This window comes from Phoenix dactylifera, chromosome 5 (assembly GCF_051530095.1).
Source record: "Phoenix dactylifera cultivar Ajwa chromosome 5, Ajwa_hap1_PhDact_Kaust_v1.1, whole genome shotgun sequence".
Lineage (NCBI taxonomy): Eukaryota > Viridiplantae > Streptophyta > Magnoliopsida > Arecales > Arecaceae > Phoenix > Phoenix dactylifera.
In genome coordinates, this window is record NC_143194.1 from 25996438 (window position 1) to 26015079 (window position 18642).

General features: G+C 38.7%; 1 protein-coding gene across 2 annotated transcripts; it reads left to right on the forward strand.

Annotated features, from left to right (window-relative positions):
- Positions 1-8239: 8239 nt before the first annotated feature.
- LOC103712898 (cleavage stimulating factor 64-like) lies at positions 8240-17366 on the forward strand. Of its 2 annotated transcripts, XM_008799599.4 has the most exons (7): positions 8240-8435; positions 8583-8660; positions 15057-15095; positions 15187-15756; positions 15839-15919; positions 16501-16689; positions 16779-17366. In XM_008799599.4, the coding sequence occupies exons 1-7, from the start codon at positions 8340-8342 to the stop codon at positions 16902-16904; spliced, it is 1179 nt and encodes a 392-aa protein (XP_008797821.2). In that variant the 5' UTR covers positions 8240-8339; the 3' UTR covers positions 16905-17366. The 2 variants fall into 2 exon arrangements, with proteins under 2 accessions (XP_008797821.2, XP_088578151.1); XM_088722025.2 differs by lacking the exon at positions 8583-8660 and having other exon boundaries at positions 8312-8435.
- The last annotated feature ends 1276 nt before the right edge of the window (positions 17367-18642 follow it).

The following is an 18642-nucleotide window of genomic DNA, read 5'->3' on the forward strand; positions in this document are numbered from 1 at the left end:
CTGCCCCTCGTCCAGCACAGCCACAAAATAACTCCAATAGACGTCCTGTGTGTCAGATTTGTGGTAAGGTAGGGCACATTGCCCTTGACTGTTACCATAGATTTGACTATTCTTACCAGGGGAGGATTCCACCATCAGATCTTGCAGCAATGGCGGCAGAAGCAAACTCGGTTTATGATCATCAAGTGTGGTATGCAGATAGCGGGGCTAATGCCCATATCACCTCAGATGCATCCAATCTCGCTAACCAACAGCCGTTTGAAGGGAATGAAGCTGTGACTATTGGCAATGGTTCAGGTTTAAGTATTCAACACACTGGCAATACTTCTTTATCAGTTGGCAATTCAAACTTTAGTCTTACCGATATATTACATTGTCCAAATGCATCAACCAATCTCCTTTCCATCAATAAATTTTGTCTTGATAATAACTGCTACTTTGTACTAACTGGGGCTGATTTTTCTGTGAAGGAGAATCAGACAAACAGAATACTACTTCAAGGGAAGGTTGAGAATGGATTGTATCCAATTGCTGGACACAAGAGCATTTCAAATAAAATCCAATGCTTTACAAGCAAACTAGGAGTTAAGACCACAATGGAGTGTTGGCATAACAGACTTGGTCACCCGTCCAAAGCTGTCTTAGATTGCCTAGTTCGGTTAGATCGTCTTTCCATTAAGAAATCTACCAATAAGATTGACTTTTGTGAGTCTTGCCAACTTGGTAAGGCCAAACAATTGCCGTATGAAGAGTCCCAGCGTAGGTCTGTTCAACCTTTAGATCTTATCCACTCTGATGTATGGACATCCCCAATAGCATCAATTGGTGGTTGTCGTTTTTATGTTATTTTTGTTGATGATTATACTAGGTTCACGTGGTTGTATCCCATGCACCACAAATCTGATGTATTTGCTCATTTTATAAAATACAAAGCTCTTGTGGAAAATTTATTTTCTTGCAAAATTAAGCAATTACAGACAGATAATGGTGGTGAATTTCTATCAAATCAATTCAAAGAATTTTTATCCATACATGGAATATTTCATCGGTTGACTTGTCCACATACATCCCAACAGAATGGGATAGCCGAAAGAAAACATAGACATATTCAAGAGATGGGAATCACTTTGCTAGCAAAATCACAACTACCAAAATGCTATTGGGCCGATGCTTTCCTTACCTCAGTTTACCTCATAAATAGACTACCTACAAAGGTTTTACATGACCTGTCTCCTTACTTCTTGTTATACAAGAAACTCCCGAATTATGCTGAATTGCGTGTTTTCGGTTGTTCTTGTTACCCTTTACTACGACCTTATGAACAACATAAGTTAGCCTATAGAAGTAAAAGGTGTGTTTTCATAGGGTATTCTGGACAACAAAAAGGCTATCGGTGTCTTGACCTAAGTTCAGGAAGAGTTTATGTCTCACGTAATGTGATTTTTGATGAAGGTTCTTTTCCAGCAGTGGATACCATCTCATCCTCTTCTACCTTGAATGGTAATGTCTTGTCTGGTAAGTCTTCATATTCAAATACAACTCCTGTTTTTACTTTGCCGTTATTATCTAATATACCTCATCCACAACCCATGCAGCAAGAAACCCAGTCAAACCCTACTACATTAACAATAATACCCAGACCGACCCCTCAGAATACTACACCTCCAGATATTGAAAATCCTCATGATTCTGCGGAGACAACTTGCATGCCGCACTTTGAGGAATTTCAAACCCAACTTACCCATCCCGAGACAGAAGCCAGACCCAGTCACATCACATCCTTGAGCCAAGTGATCCGCCTGCTGCTAGTTCACCTCCCTTAACAATAACTCCAGCCAATGAACCAAGAGAAATTGTAACCCGGTCCAAAACTGGAAACCTGAAACCCAAACAATTCCCTGGTTTCATGACCTTTTACTCCACGCGTCATCCACTCAAAGTGTTGTCCAGTGTACTGCAAGAAACTGAACCTCATTGCTATACACAAGCAGTGACAAACCCGAAATGGCGAGCTGCAATGGGACGCGAATTCGATGCTTTGATGGCGAATGGGACTTGGTCTCTATGTCCAAGACCACCAGATAAACATATTGTCCGCAACAAATGGATATACAAAATTAAGAGGAGGCCTGATGGAAGCATTGAACGTTATAAAGCAAGGCTCGTGGCTAAAGGATTTGATCAGAGAGATGGAGTCGATTTTCATGAAACTTTTTCTCCAGTAATTAAACCATCTACCATCAGACTGATCCTTTCTCTTGCCGTTAGTTTCCATTGGCCAATTAGACAACTAGATGTGTCTAACGCCTTCCTGCATGGAGTCCTTGATGAGGAAGTGTTCATGGAGCAACCGAAAGGATTTATTGATGAAACTAATCCTGATTTTGTTTGCAGATTACATAAATCACTCTATGGGCTTAAACAAGCCCCTAGAGCTTGGTTTCGTAGGCTATCTCAAGAATTATTGGAGCTTGGTTTTGCGGAATCTTCTGTTGATTACTCACTTTTTACACTCCACTCTGATGATTTGAAGATTTTTGTGCTAGTGTATGTCGACGACATAATTGTTACAGGCACAAACTTTACTGCCATCATGCAATTTATAGACAAGCTGAAGAACAGTTTTCAGATTAAAGACTTGGGGGAAATCAGCTACTTTCTAGGAGTGCAAGCTTCCCGTAATGCTGAAGGTCTCCACCTAAGGCAAAGTAAATATATTGCAGATCTACTGGACAGAACCAAAATGGCAGGAGCAAAGCCATTAGCATCTCCAACAGTTTCTGGTTCAAAACTCTCTGCAACAGCTGGTACATTGTTGGATGATCCAACTGAGTATAGGAGAGTTGTAGGCGCACTCCAATATTGCACAATCTCCAGACCAGATATCGCCTATGCGGTAAATCAGCTATGCCAATTTATGCATAGTCCAAGAGATTTGCATTTAACTGCTCTTAAGAGGGTTCTCCGATATCTTAAGGGTACAATTGATTTTGGTCTTTATTATACTCCTTCCTCAATAACTCTCAACGCATACTGTGATTCGGACTGGGCTGGAAATCTTGATGACAGGCGCAGCACCAGTGGTTATGGAATTTATTTAGGAAAGAATCTAATATCTTGGAGTGCAAAGAAGCAAAATGTTGTATCCAGGTCTAGCACAGAAGCAGAATACAGGTCTATGGCAATTGCAACAGCTGAACTATATTGGATGCGTATGTTATTTTGTGAGTTGGGAATTACACTTTCCTCTGCACCGGTGTTATGGTGTGACAATATAGGTGCACTTGCTTTAGCTTCAAATCCAGTTTTTCATGCTAGAACTAAGCATGTTGAAGTCGACTATCATTTTATAAGGGAGAAAGTGGTAAACAAGGACATTGCAGTGCACTATATTTCCACAACAGATCAAATTGCAGATGTGTTTACGAAGGGACAAACTACTTCACGTTTTCATTTTCTTCGAAACAAACTGTTGGTCTGTTTGCTGCCCATCAATTTGCAGGGGGGTGTTAGAGTACATTCTGGAGAAGCTGACCAAGTCTGAGGAATTCCACATTTGTCTCCACTGAAGCCTCGCATGGTTGAAGTTTTTTTGAAACTTTGTTAGTTTTGTAACAAACGTTAGAGTTTGAAGTATACGTTAGATAGTTAGATAGTTTGAACAAACTCCTGATCTTTCTGAGTTCGGTTTCATGTATAGCTTTATAAACACAAACTCAATACAAACAGAGTGGGATGAAAAAAACCAAATATTTAAACTCTCAGGCTCTTTCCTTATTCAGTTTATCTTACAGCGGGCGTCGATTAAATGCGAGGAGTGGATGTCTCCTCTGATTTGCCCGATGAAATTGCCATCTAATTTGCGGATACTTAGGTGGTGTTGATGTGATGTACTCATACATAGAAGAGGCTGCCACGTTGGTGGGGTTTTTTCACGGATAGAAAGGGTATGAGTAAAACTTGTCTGCCCGTATTGAATATTTTCCAGCGGAGAGGAGGCTCAGTGGGGTTGTTACGCAGGTGAGGTTCTCCTTACCCCCCTCTTCCCTCTTCCTAAGCAAAAAAAAAAAAAAAGAAAAAAAGCTGGAATCCATGATAATAAATTAAAATATAAGAAAAGTAGTACAGTACTTTGACAAGAATTTGAGATTATTTATTTTTTTTAAAAAAATTCTTTTTATGTAAATTGGAGGTTCTATCTTTGGTAGATTTTGGCGGTTAAATTTGGGTGCTACCAAAATAGCACCATCATGATACCTCTAACAAATATTAATAACTATTATTTTTTTTACATAAATATATTTCTAAAAATTTAAATTTACGTAAATATTTTCTTAAAATTTATATTTATATCTATATTCTTATAAAATATAAATTTCTAATATCATTAATAAAAAATATAATTATTTTAATTAAGAATAAAATAAAATTTTGGAATTACTTTATTATCTTCCGTCTTCTTCTCGCCATCGGATTCAAGAGCATATACATCAGGATTAAGAAAAAAAATTAAGGAAAAAGAAGAAAAAAAAAAAAAAGACAACGATGCAACAGGAAATCTGTACAGCACCAATAAGATCAAAGGATACACTGCGATCCTAAATAAAAAAAAAGTCCTCAGCAGCAATCAACCTACAGAGCAATAATCATTGGTCAAAATCCAATGCTTGTTAAGCGCAAAGAACGAATCTAAAATACGAACTGAAACAAACTGAATGAATACAAGCAACAAGAGCCGTCTCCGGCAAAGCTTTTGCAATACGCACATAAGTATTCAGAAGCTCCGAGGCGGAACGGCCCTGGCAAACTCGACGGGATCCCGCACCACGAAGCTCTTCCCAGTAGAACCCCACGAGATGAGCGGATCCAGAGAGGGATCATCCACAAGCTCATATGTCTTGGAGAATGGAGAGGAAGGGCGAGATCGGCGCGCTCTGAAGAGCCTCCTGAGGCCGAGGGATCCCCACACTCTCTCCACGCGCCCCATCCCCAGACGATAACGACGACGACGACGAAGGCCCCAAACGGTAGGGGGGAAGCTCTTCCGCAGGACGAGTAGGAGGAGGAGGTCGGGCGGAGAAGTCCAAGATTTCCCCGAATGGCTCCATCTCGGGCCCGAGAGGCGGAGAAGGATAGGGCTTGGAAGCAGAGAGTGCTCCAAAACCCATGAAGGGAGACGACGAGGAGGAGGAGGAAGAAAAAAGAAAACCCGATCCCCCACCAGAAGGGCGATTTGCCGCCGCCTCCATTAAGGTAGAGAAGGTAGGAGAGATGGGACAAAGGACTAGAAGAAAGCGGAGATAATCTTCCAATGAGATAATGTTTTTTTTTTTATTACAGAAATATGAATAAATTTTTATTTATCCGTATGGTATGCCTGCATTCTAATTTGGGTTTATATTTGATGATCAATGTACAATGCCGTTTTCACTTGCTTATCATAATATTATTATTTAAAAAATATAATGAAATATATATACTTGTGTTGCTGGAAATTGGACCCGGGGGCCGCCGCGAAGCCGGGGAAGGAGGAGCTCCGCTGCTACAGGGGGCGGACGGCGGTGCGCCGGCCGGCGACGTCCTCCTGGAGGGTGTAAGTCCTGCAAAAAGCCGGTGGCCGGGCTCCCCGGCGCCGGCCCTCCGATGCTTAAGTCAGAGGGGGCCAATATGTGGAGAGAGCAGGGAAGAGAGTATATGGAGAAGGCAGCAAGAACATTTGGATAAGATAAAGAAGACGAAGAGGATGATGTCCTCAATTGTGTCTGTGCTTCCCGGCGGGTTCAGTCCCGGGGATCTGTTTCCGTTTTTTGTTGTTCCCCCCCTTGGTTCTCCCAGCTTCCCTTTTATAGGAGGGGATTACGTTACCTGGGAGGTAACCGGGGGATTTGTCCCTGTCTGTGATAATTGGGCACGATTTGGCTCATTTATGGCATAGTGGAGAACGGGGCCGAATCAGACCGGAACCAGGGAGTTGTCACGGTCGATCGGACCTGTTGGAGTGGTTGAACCGCCGGCCGTAGCGGGCCTGGGGTCTGTAGATGGTAAGTGCATTTATTACCGAATGAACCGGCGGTCAGGTAGAGCCATGCGCTCTGACGGTTCAGTGATCCGGAGATCGTCTTGGGCCGTGTTCATTAAATGCCTGAGTGCATCGGAGACTTGAGGGAGTCTCATGCATTAATGGCAGGTCGTGCCGAACGCCTGCGGAGATCTTATGCCTTGATGGCTTGGAGATAGTGGCAGGTCGCAAGTCGTAGGAGTTGTCAAGTCCCTTGGACTTTAGGCGGAGGTTGAACATTTGGTTAAGGCATCGGCTCGGCAAGGGTGCCGAGCCGAGCTGGTCGCCCAATGGGGCGCCCTGTGGCGGGGTTGCTTCAAGTACTCCTGGTCGGCGCCCTTTAGGCGAGCACCTTCTAGCAGAGCGCCTTGGCGCTGTCTTTGGTCGGCACTTTCTAACCGAGCAGCTTTGGGTGGGGCACCTCTTGGCGCGCGCTCTGGACGACGCCCTCTAGTCGAGCGCCTTCCTGGTCGGCATCCTTTGGCCGAGCAGCTTTCCGGTCGGCGCTCTTCGGCCGAGCGGCTTTCCGGTCGGCACTCCTTGGCCGAGCAGCTTTCCGGTCGGCGCTCTTCGGCCGAGCGGCTTTCCGGTCGGCACTCCTTGGCCGAGCAGCTTTTATGACTTAGGGTTTTTCTCCTAACAACTTGCTTTATAATTCTAACGTGATCTTGTCCTTGAATTCAACAGTGTGTTCCACTTAACAAATTTTCTTTTAAGTTGTTGAAAACTATAAAATACGGAATTGAAGCTTCTAGAGAATGAAAACAAATTGAATAATGAGTCTTTTTTTTCTTTTTTTCTGGAGCTTCGACATCTCCTTCTTTGTGAATATGTCACCTTATAAAGAGAGTACAAATTTTCTCGAGAGCTCTTAATTTTTCTTTAACTATTTCAAAATTATCAATACAAAAGCAACACTTAAGATTTTGAGACTTATGTTAATTTATGATGTATTAATTCATCCTACTTATGTAGAAGCATAAATGCATAACTCTAACGGCTATAACAATAATTAATAAATATGAAATTTTGAAGGCTATGATATTAACTAAGAAATACAGAATTCTGAAGGCTATCACATTAATTAATGTGTCTAATTTTTTTTCCTTCTATTAGATTTTTTTGGGCATATATACCCTTCTAAATATATAAAATTGCTTGAATATTCTTGTAAAGTTAATGTTTGATTGTATTTCCTTATAAATATTTCTATTTATACATCTACCCACTAAGAGTATTTTAGTCATTTTAATTTGAAACCATTATTTTTAATGGCATTAGATGATATGGGTACATATTCAAAAATAAGGATTAGAAAAATGTATAATAGCAAAACATTTTACAAAGGTGTATATATATATATATATCAATTTTGGAAAGATATTTATATAAAATTTGATATTTAAAAAAACTGTTATATAAAAAATCCTAACTATTAATTAGCTTTTTTTTTTTTTACAAAAGAATGTCTGCCGTCTTGTCAAAGAGCCTTGAGCCCAAGTACCAAATGGAGAAATGTCTTTAAGTATTAAATGGATATTGAGAGGAAAGCTATGCCCTCTTCGATATTTTAAAAAAAATAAAAAAAATGAGAGTGCTAGAGAAAAGGGCGAGAAAGTTAGTGGAATAATGATTGTTTGATTGATTTGTTTTTTGAAAATTGATTTTTTTTTAAAGATAACAAGAAGGGATTTTATTGTTGTAAAAAAAAGAGAGAATCAAAATAAAATATTTTTTAACTTCAAGAAAAAAATATATATTGTAATTTATATTTATATAGTAGAATTATTTAATATATTACTTCTATTTAACTTATTTTTCTAACCAAAATATATATATATAAGTATAAATAAATATATTAATTCTATAATAACAATTAATATATATTTATAAGAATATATTAATAATTAATACATTGAAAAATATATTAATATTTTACTATAATATATTTTATATGATTATGAATATATTTTTATTGGAATATATTTGAGGTAGTTTTAGTATTATATGATAAAAAATATTAGATTTTTATAAAATATCAAATAAATAATTTATAAATATTTAAAAAAATTTAATTATTAGAATATAGCATATCAAATAGGTTGATCTTAGATAATTGGAGTTCAGATCATCTTGACAACTCTATTTGGGTTACCTAAGATGGCTCGACATTACTGTTTGGGTTGGGGCAGGACCCGAACCCATTTCACTTGTGGATCCGGAGCGCGAGCGTCCTACTTTATAACCCGATCTGAAACGAACCGGAGCGGAGGAAGAGACGATGGCCGCGAAGCAGCCTCCATCCGGCGATGGCTTGGCCTCGCAGATGGCTGGCATGTCCAAGAGCCAGCTCTACGAAATTATGCGCCAGATGAAGGTAACCTCTAACCCTCCCACCTCTTTTTTTTTGCTCCCGTTCTTTCCTATGTGTATTCCTTTCTATCTTCCTTTCGAATTAAAGGAAAAAAAGGGGAAAAGGAGGAGGAATTGATTTCTAGTCATTGTGCATTCTTTCTACGCTCAGATTCTGATCGATCAGAACCAGCAGCAGGCGAAGAGGATCCTCATTGAAAACCCTCTCTTGACGCGGGCTCTCTTCCAGGTTCTTGATTCCCCTCTCTTTTCTCTCTCTATGTGGTTCCCCGGAAGCTAGGGTTCTGCTTATGCTTTCTAAATTTTAAAGAAGATAAAGGGTTGATTGGGGGTTCCGGGGATTCCTCTTCTGTTTCGATTTCTTGGATAGAGGAGTCGATGCGATTTCGCCGATTGGAGTTTGTAGTTTTGGCAAAATTAGAGGACATGATTGAGAAGTACGGGCACGTCTTATTATGATATAATTTTTCGGACAAGGAATTGAGGGTTTCTGATGATCCCTGTTTCTTATCTAGGTGTTCCTTTTCTAGTCAAAGAATTAGAGCAACCTACCTCGCACAATTAAGAAAGAATTCCGAAATTTGATTTCCAACATGAAGCAAGATTCAGCTTTTTATTTTTGTTTTCTTTTCTTCTAAATGAGTACTAGTGTTGCTGCAAGGAAAGTTGTCGTCCCATGTGCGACCACATTGGCTCTTCATTTGTCTATTAATAACTAAGATGTTCTTGAAACTTGGTAATCTCTTGCTGCTCTTAGTATTAGCTTGTGATAATTGGCTTATGCCCCCAGATTCCGTTCAACCAGATGTATCCTTATGCTATTCATCAAATACTATTCAGTCAAAGTTCCAAGTCCTATATATACCCTTGAGAATATAACCTCCCCTTGATTGAAAATCTTTAGTACTAGTGAAGCCACAAGCCAAAGCACTTCAAGAATATAGCATCTCAATCTTATACCTTCAAATGGAACTCCTCATGGAGGTAGCATATAAATTATGAGGTAGAATATATGGTGTACTATATATTGCTAGCAGAACCTTATTTGAATGAAGTTATGTGTGATTGATGTATAGTGGTTAGGAATATGCTTGCTTCACCCCTTTAAAATCCAATAGAGAATGGAGGTTTTTAGAAGAGAATAAAGATAGCATGTCTGTAAGCCATAATTCAAAACACCAATTGATGTATTTCATTTCAAATTAATCTTCTTGTGATTCATTATGTTTAGTTGTCTTGAAATATAATTTCACTGCTATGAACTGTGTAACAAACTTCACAACGTTAGGGCAAGAAGTACATCATATACATAGTTTTGGTGACAGAAATGCTATGAAACATTTGATAATCAAGATTGTGTCGGCCTATGATCTAGCAGTAGCATATACGTAATATAAAAAGGGATATGAACATTTATTTACTTTTAAATGCTGATGATCAAATGCTTATTTATAAGAAAAATAAGCATACAAATGCAGTAAATTATGCCAAGAGAAAGCTTGGTTGCACAACATTGTGTAGTAGTGGTAGATGCATATATTAGGAACATGAAGGGGAGAGGGACTGCTAAATGCCCAATAATAAGGTGGTGAAATTTTCAAGAAGAAAATAAGAATTCATTTATGGACAAAGTATTAAAGAAAAATGGAACTTGACAACTTGAGAAGTTGTTAGAGAAGTTCTTAGAGAGGTAAATGAGACACATGGGGAAAAAATGGGTGGTTAAGTGGTTAGATGTGAGAGGTGATCAAGGGGTTGATTGACATGAAAAGAAACTCGGTGGTCAACTGGTTAAATAGTTTGGTGTGATAGGTGATCAGGGGGAGAAGAGTCTATTAACATTCAGCACATCGAAAAATTATAGGAAATCTAACAAGGATATTCAAAAAAAGGAAAAGGAATGCAAACTATGAAACCTATATTTACTTACATGATAAGTTGGCTCAAGATTAAGTAAGAAGTTCCAAAATTTGCTTGGATAACAAAGATGAACATTAATTTTTTATATCATGTTTGATGCATGAAGAATGAGCTTAATATGATTTTACTTAATATTCATAAATAAATTAAGGTTATTTCTAAAAAAATATTGTTTGAAGACTGAAGAAGGGATATGTTTAGAAGAATCAGAGTTAGGAGATTTTCAGACGTTTCATCATTTAATCCATAAAAGTAGATAAAGGCTTCCGGAATGATGCAAATCATAAGGCATCAAGGCAAAATGAAAATATTAAATGAGGTGCTTGAGTAGCTTTTTTAATGAGGATAAGATATTTTTCGAAGGTATTTGGTACCATCTATAAGAATATAAATGATATACAAAGTTCGATCAATTGTCATAAAATTGAGTTTATAAACCACACCATGAAGTTATAGGAGACAATGATAGAGAAAATATATTGATTTTTTTTTTTTTAAATTTATGTCTAGAAGGTTAACTACGGAGATTTTCTTGCTTACAGTTATTGATTGAAGCCATAATAACAGAAAATGAACCTATATATGGTCACTATTCACTAAGCATATGATAGATGATCTATTCATGAGAAAGTGTGCAGAGATGATATATTGAAATTGTTATAGGGATGCGTAATTGGGTATTGTAGTAGTGATAAACAAGCGGATTTCTTGTTATAGTATGATTGCAACAGTACTGAGCCCATATCACTTCAAATTAGCTACATATATACTTATTCATGGGACAAGGACAAGGTTGCATGCCAATTTGGAATATCGGAGGAAAGTCTTGTAAATTAAATGGTATAGCAAAGGCAAAGCATGTTGATTGCAAAATGGAAATGAAGATAGGGTTCTAGAATCTTGACAAACTTGCTATCATGTGTCTTACAAAGTTGTAGAGATCGATGAATGCATATTTAATGGGATTAGATGTGGGTAGATGGACCAGATAAATGCTTTCGTAGAGATTCAGGCACATCCAATGGAGATCTGAAAAGGATTTATTTTTTAGGTTTTGCTTTAATTTGTGTTCAAGTGTTAGAAAAGTACATAAGACCAAGGTAACATGGATGAAAGTTGTTAGAATTTGGAAAAACATGCAATAATATAGGAGTTGGTCCTTAATAGGAAGAATTGGGGCATATACAGTTGCAAAAGGTTTAGTGGTTATGGTTATTTTGTGCTATGGATAGAAATGTTTAGGATTTAATAACTAGTAGAGTATTGTGGCAACCATTTAATTTAGAGATAGCATTCCATTCTAGAATTCTATATATACATACGACATGCCAACTATTAAAATGAAAAATATTCTGTAAGGAGAACTAGACAAGGTTGCTGAGGTTCTGTATGTTAAAGGTGCTAGAGAGAGTTGATCTGTTTGACTTTCATATGGAAGTGGAAGGACCATTTCTAGGTATCAATAGAAAATCTGGAGAGTGAAAATGGAGAAAAAGGAAGTTTTGGAAGCGGTTTCAGGTTTCTAGGGTAAAAAATCATGGTGAGTATGGTTTATATTTGATATAGGGTTAGGAGAGGCCTATAGCTTGAACAAAGGTGAATTTTGGAGAAAAATTTCTACTATAAACTAATTGCATGTTACAATTTGTTGGTTGAAAGGACAGAGGAGCCAGAGGAAACAATAATATGGATACAGGGTTTTGCTGAACCAACTGAAGACACCTTGCCATTGTAAATAAATGAATTCTTGCTTGAAATAAATGCCAAGATCCTCACTCATCATCCCTGACCTATGCCCTACCTCATAACCTCAACCCAAAGCCCTAATTTCCTACATGCCTGTATTTAGAAATTAATTCCATCTCTTTCCCCTCATTTTCACACAAAAAAAGTTCTATAGAATTCTGTTTATATTACCGACTCATTCCCCATTGTACAAACTAAAATTCTAGATAAGTCTGTTTACGTCATTGGTCACCCACTAGAACCTCATATATCAGTCAGCCCAGCTTAGTGCACCCACCTAAAAACCGAGTCAACACCCTCAGTTACACCCATCTCTCTTTTCATTCACATGATCTTAGTTTGCCATCCTTTCACCTGCATAATTATTACCATCACACCATCTAGCTAAATTCTCCCCGTTAATTAAGCAACCCCCCTTCATGTCCCTTTCATCCTAATCTCCATCCAGCAGAAGCCTTTAGAAACCTATCTCAACCTTAGGCTTCAATCCATGCAACTAAGATCCACCAGTCAAATTCCTCCATCTCATCCTTTATCCTGACTCTCCAACCTTTGGGATTCTCTAAAAAATTTCTTTACAATCATCCATGCCCTCAAGAATAGGGCAAGGATGGGGAAAAATGCTGTGATACTCTATCCAAATACTTTCCTAACGCAATTTTTTATGCCGCCGCCTTCTCCTCCATCATTGTCTATGCTGCTTCCATCTCCATAGATTCTTTCTAGCCCTTTTTAGGAGCAAGAAGACCCGCCTAAACTACTTCAGCAAGGGGTTTTTTCTTGTGAAGGCCCAATAGTAAAGAACAAGGGTGAAGGAAGTGATCTGGCAACAAGCAATGATGATGTGACATCTTCACTAACACTCATCCTCTCTATCTCTCTTTTATTTTTCCTACCTCTTTTTAATCTATTTTCATTTTTATTTTAATCCTACCCTTCTTAGCTAGCTAAAGAGTGAAAAAAAGTCCATAGATCAAGCCCAAGCGTTTAGGACCTCAATTGGAGGTTTTTTTTTTTCTTCTCCTACGCTAAACTGGATCCTGAATCCATCTTTAAAATGTGGTATGGCGGCACATGTGAATCTGGTCCTCTAACTGCACTGTGTTCCCTATACGCAGTTACTATATGGGTTGAATAGGTCACCTACTTAACATTATGCAGCTACATATGCAATCTTGCTAAGTATGTGTGTGCTTCCCTAGCATTTTTCCGCTGTATATGCAACCCCAACTAGCATTTTGCAGCTGCATATACGGCTTGACTTAGCATTTATGCTGCCACAAATGCAGTCCACTGTTATGCAAACTCATGCAAGTATTGTGGATTCAGTCAGTTGGTGGCTAGATGCAGGTTATAGTTGAGCCTTATGCAGGTATTATTAGTATTATTAATTAATTAAAAAATATCACAACTATTGTTGTCGTGTGTAAGTATTTGTTATTAATTTAATTATTATATTCTTATGTATATCTTTTTTAAAAAATATTAAAAAAATACTAACAGCATATGCTTTTACATACCACATATGCTCTATGCGTTCTCTTTACCACTTACATACCATGGGCACCTTTTGAAAGATGGACCTCTTAGGTTTCCTAGATCCCGTACGAGTAGAATGTCTGGATAGCAATTATTAAACATCTAATATGAACTCACCAGGACCGATACTTCTTTCTCATGAATGAGTCCAAATAAGACTCTAAAATTAAGAAAAGCAAAATGGAGAAACACAATGGCATATCAAGTTAATTTTTCTATTACTATTTTGACCTGATCTTGCATCAAAAATAAACAGGAAAGAGAAAGTAGGTTCCAGTGGTTGATTGCAAGATGCCTAAGTTCCTTTGAGTTATCTGTAGTACCAATACATTTTCATTATTCAAAGGTCTTATTTTCTACAATACTAAACAACAAACAAAGTAGTTAGGATATATCATGGACTTCAAATAGTTCCATTAATTGGCATCCCTGCCCCCTGCCCTCTCCTTTTCCTCCTTCCCTCCATGACGACATGGGTTTTTATACTTTGCAAAATTAGTTTTGAGTACTGGAGTTGCATGGGCTGCTCGAGATATTCACTTTGGCCAATGATGAAAAATTTATCAATCACTTTCTTCTTGAACATGTTGGCTATCTTCATGTGCACTAATTCACAAAGTGCGGTCCATTACCCTGGAATTTAAACAAATGGATGACTGAAATAACTCTATATAGGATATGCTATAGAAATGTTTGAATTAAACAAATGCAATGGATTTCAAAAGTCCCATGGATTTGATTTGCTCATTATATTTCCAGTTATTGCTCAATGGGATGATCACATTTTGAGATCATATGCATGATGGATCCAGCCTGTAAATGAGAAAATATATCAAGTTAGACTCCTATAAGCTTTATTCATTGAGAATTGGTTTGTGTTAATGCCTTGCCATAATTGATATATGTTGGATTCTGCCTCTCACAAAGGAGTGATGCAACTAATAATTAAGAAAAGGATTGGATGAAGAGGAAAAAGGCCACAAGAGAAGGAGAAAGGATTAATGACTCTCGTATTGGATGAGGAAGCTAATTGGCATTTCTAGGAAAAAGGAATGCTGACAAAATCTTTTGGTTTTCTTTTGTTATTCTGAGAGTTTGTTCATTACATAGCAATCATATTAGGGCAAAGCATTGCCTTTCAAAGTATGATGTAGTCAAATTATGAGTTTATTATATAAATTTCCTGTTTTTAATTGTTTATTGATCTTGGGAAGCATGGGGAGTACCAATCCCTTTGATTTATGGTGCATTATGATTTTTTTTTGGTTTATTTCAGTTTGAATAATATTTTTTCTTGTATGTTGTATTAAGCACTTTAGCTTTATTTCATTCCATATCACATGTATTGTCATATATTACTTATTGCTAGCTACACTCACAATGTGAAATTGAATGTAATTGTCTTAATGATTCATTACAGGCACAAATTATGCTGGGAATGGTGCAGCCTCCTCAAGTGGTAATCATTTTTGTTTAACTTTAAAATATATCATTTCATAATAAAGTAGAACTAGAAGCTGTATTAAAAAATATAAATCCTTGTTCTTCAGATGCCTACCATCCAGCAGGCTTTGTCACAACCACAATCAGCACAGGTGGTGCAGCAGCCAAATGTTCAAACTGCTCAATCATTGCCAGTACAAGCTGGAATGCAGGGTCAAGCTAGTTTACCTCAATCCTCTGTATCTGTTAAACAGCAACATCCTACTCAACCCTCCATTGCATTGCCATCTGCTTCAGTTCCTCCATTGAATTTTCAGTCGCAGACCATGCAATCAAATCCCCCACATTCAGCACAGCAGACTAAGAGTTTTCTGAACACTCAAGCTCCTTTATCACTTCCACAATCTTCCCAGATTCATAATCTTACTCTACCCCCTCCTGCTCCTCCACATTACTCTATACTTCCATCCCATATGCCTATTGTTTCTGGCCAGACACAACAACCTCTGCAGACTGCTGGATTATTTAATCAGCCACTGCAGCCACCTTGGCCACAACAACCTAGGCCACCTTCCATGCAGCCTTTATCTCATCAGCTTCATTCACAGATGCCTCATGCTCTTGGTTTTCAACCATCAAGTGCACATCAACAGCTCTTGTCCCATCCTATGTTTCATGTAAGCTGGCTATTACAATTTCTTGCTTTTAATTTTACTAATAAGTGAATTTTTCATGAGATAAACTTTTTGAATTGTTCAGTCAGGTAGCAATCCTCCATCTTCTTTCTCCCAAGGACAACCACCGCTACCAAGTCAACCGCCACCCCAGCAGCTCTATCAGGTTGGCATGTCATTTCTGCTCCTGGACAGCATTGAGTTGTAACTCGCTGTTGTAATCAACGTTTGTAACATTTGGCTCAGAGTATTTTTCTCATTAGTTCATATTATGTATATATGTATGTATGTATGTATGTAAAGTATTTTAAATACTACGTATTTGGACTACTTCTGATGCCAAGATTTGGAACTGACACATGCTTGATTTATGTATGTGATTAAATTGATTAATAGACTTGCATCTAGCTCTTTAAGTCACCACATGACCAAGTCAATTCTATACAAATAAGCTTAAGTGTCATGGTGTAAAGTTCAGAAAGAATTGTCATTGAATGCTCACTTTGGGTTACAAACAGATTGCATGATTTTTGAATGACTTTGCAGTCATAATAGTACATGCTCTATAATCACTTAAATATCAAAAAAAATTTGTAACATACTTAAGTAGGTTTATTGCTTAATGCTTCATCCTAATTATCTTCACTGCACATTATCTGGTAGCTGAATGAATGGTCAGTTGTGCGGCTGTTCACTGACCTAGGTGCAACTTTAACCTAACAAAATCGAATTTTGTGTTGTTTCCAGGGTGGTCCACATATAGGTCAGGATTATAGCAATCAAGCCGGGACCTCCATTCAAGCTGAAAGAGGGGCTGCTTGGGCACCCAGCCTGCCTGAAAAAGCAGCTTCTGGGGCCCAGCTACCGGGACCAGTGCCATTGGTTTCTGGGCAGACTGCCTCTGGCGCAGGTGGTCAGCCACCTTGCCCACCACCGGTAACTATCATCATGGCCATGTTTAGGTGTTCATTATGTAAGCTCCAAGCTGTCCTCTTATTGATCCTACCGTCTTTTTGTTTGTGCAGCTGACTCCTGAGATGGAGAAAGCTTTGCTTCAGCAAGTCATGAGCCTTACCCCGGAACAGATCAATCTTCTGCCTCCTGAGCAAAGACATCAGGTGCTTCAACTACAGGAAATGTTAAGACAGTGATGAAATTGGCGCTTCGTGCAGCGTGGAATGGCTTTATTGAAAAGATATGCAGTATAATGCTTGAGAGTAAGGATCAGCTTTTACAGTGAGGGGGAGTGGCTTTTTCAGGCCCTTCTCAATTGAGCTGTTCTTGACAACTGCTTGCTAACCTATCCGTGATCTAGGTTTCTTTCTATAAGGTACAGAGCCTATAATATCTATTGATATTGATCTTCTGTTAGTGTTTTTGTGTCACTCAGGTTCGTCTCATGTTTGTTATTTGGAACATCAAGTATTAAATCCGTTGCCTTTTGTTTTTGGACTTTTTTCAAAATGTGTGCTAAGACCAGTGAGTGAAGGCATTATTGTAAGGGTAGCCAACAACTTTTGTCCAGCTAGACTAAAGCTGGCTTTGTGGGTAAACTTATGCTACCTATCAATGGTCAATAACCGTATTTATAAATCTTGTTAGATCCTTTCTCACGACTTTTGTCCAAGTAATCTGAAGAGTTCATCCTGGAGTCTTTGACACTGTTGAGATTCTTTAAGATTGTCTGTGGGATGTGATGTTTAATTTTTGTCTTCATTATTTGTGCAATCATATACAATGATTGCAATCGCCTCACTTTAATGATTGCACGGAGTTCAGTAGCACTTCATATTTTCTTCACTGCAATAACCTAACTAGCTCGGCATTTCAATGCAGTGCTGTACAATTATTTAGCTCCTTATTGCTTTAGCCTCTGCGTGCAATTTGGATGTTTCCTTTAACACTATTTAGTTACGTATAGCCCTCCACTTCTCCATGAGTTCAATGCAAGGCTTAGTTACAAATTGTTTCAAAAATCAGCTACATTATCAGAGAGTTCTCAAGGCTTAATTAGCAAGTTGCACGGGCCACATACGGGTGTCTTCTACCGTAAGTGCAACCATCCTATTAGGGCGCCAATGAATGTGTGGAGAAAGATTCAAGAATCAAGATCCACTGACCTGCCATTTAAAAGTAAGACTTTTGATTGTATGTAAGTGATTAATAATCAAAATAAAAAAAAGGGGTTATTTACTTTTACTGAAACTTTCTTATTTGTGTACCGAAAAAAGAGAAACTTTCTTGCTGTGTCCGAGTTCCATCGCACAAGATACGGAGCGGAGATGACCAGGAAAATCTAGAGCTATCCCTGGAGCTCCTGTTGTTGGATTTCCTCCATGTGCTTTCCACCGCGGCGTGGCAGGGTTCCCATTTGAGACCGTCCGCCCCGGGATGGCCGTATCCAATGGCGAGATGGCGACTTGAGAGCGCTGTTGGAATGATTCCCCTCTCTTTCTCTATCCATCTATCTCATCCACGCGGACAGCGCACCGACACGCGAGTCCTCAGCCTTTTCGTCCCTCTCTGACAATTTATCGCTCCGGAGGCGCGCATAGAAATTCCTATGCTGTGCTCCAAATCCAGAACAGGAACACCGGGGTGTGGGCGGCAGAGAAATTTATATGCGGGAGGTTTCGAAAGGAGACAAACTCAACAGCCGTAAATGCCTTTATATTAGGCACAGGAGAACCGGCTCCTTGGGAGGCCGCACCCCATAAAGCACGGAATCGTAAGCCATGCTATAATGGTGGCATGCCTCTGCTAAGGGGAGAGCTAACCCCAAAGACTGCATCGCTGCTAGTGGGAAACGACGAAAGGAAGGCGACCCATGGCTTGAGATTGTTTGCCATTCAAATGGGGAAGGGGCTCTGTGGTTTACATAAGAGGGAG

Coding starts and splice junctions, on each gene's coding strand:
- LOC103712898 (XM_008799599.4), top strand. CDS start 8,340: ATGGCCGCGAAGCAGCCTCCATCCGGCGATGGCTTGGCCTCGCAGATG. Junction 8,661..15,056: donor TGACGCGGGCTCTCTTCCAG/GTTCTTGATTCC, acceptor GATTCATTACAG/GCACAAATTATGCTGGGAAT. Junction 15,757..15,838: donor TGTCCCATCCTATGTTTCAT/GTAAGCTGGCTA, acceptor TGAATTGTTCAG/TCAGGTAGCAATCCTCCATC.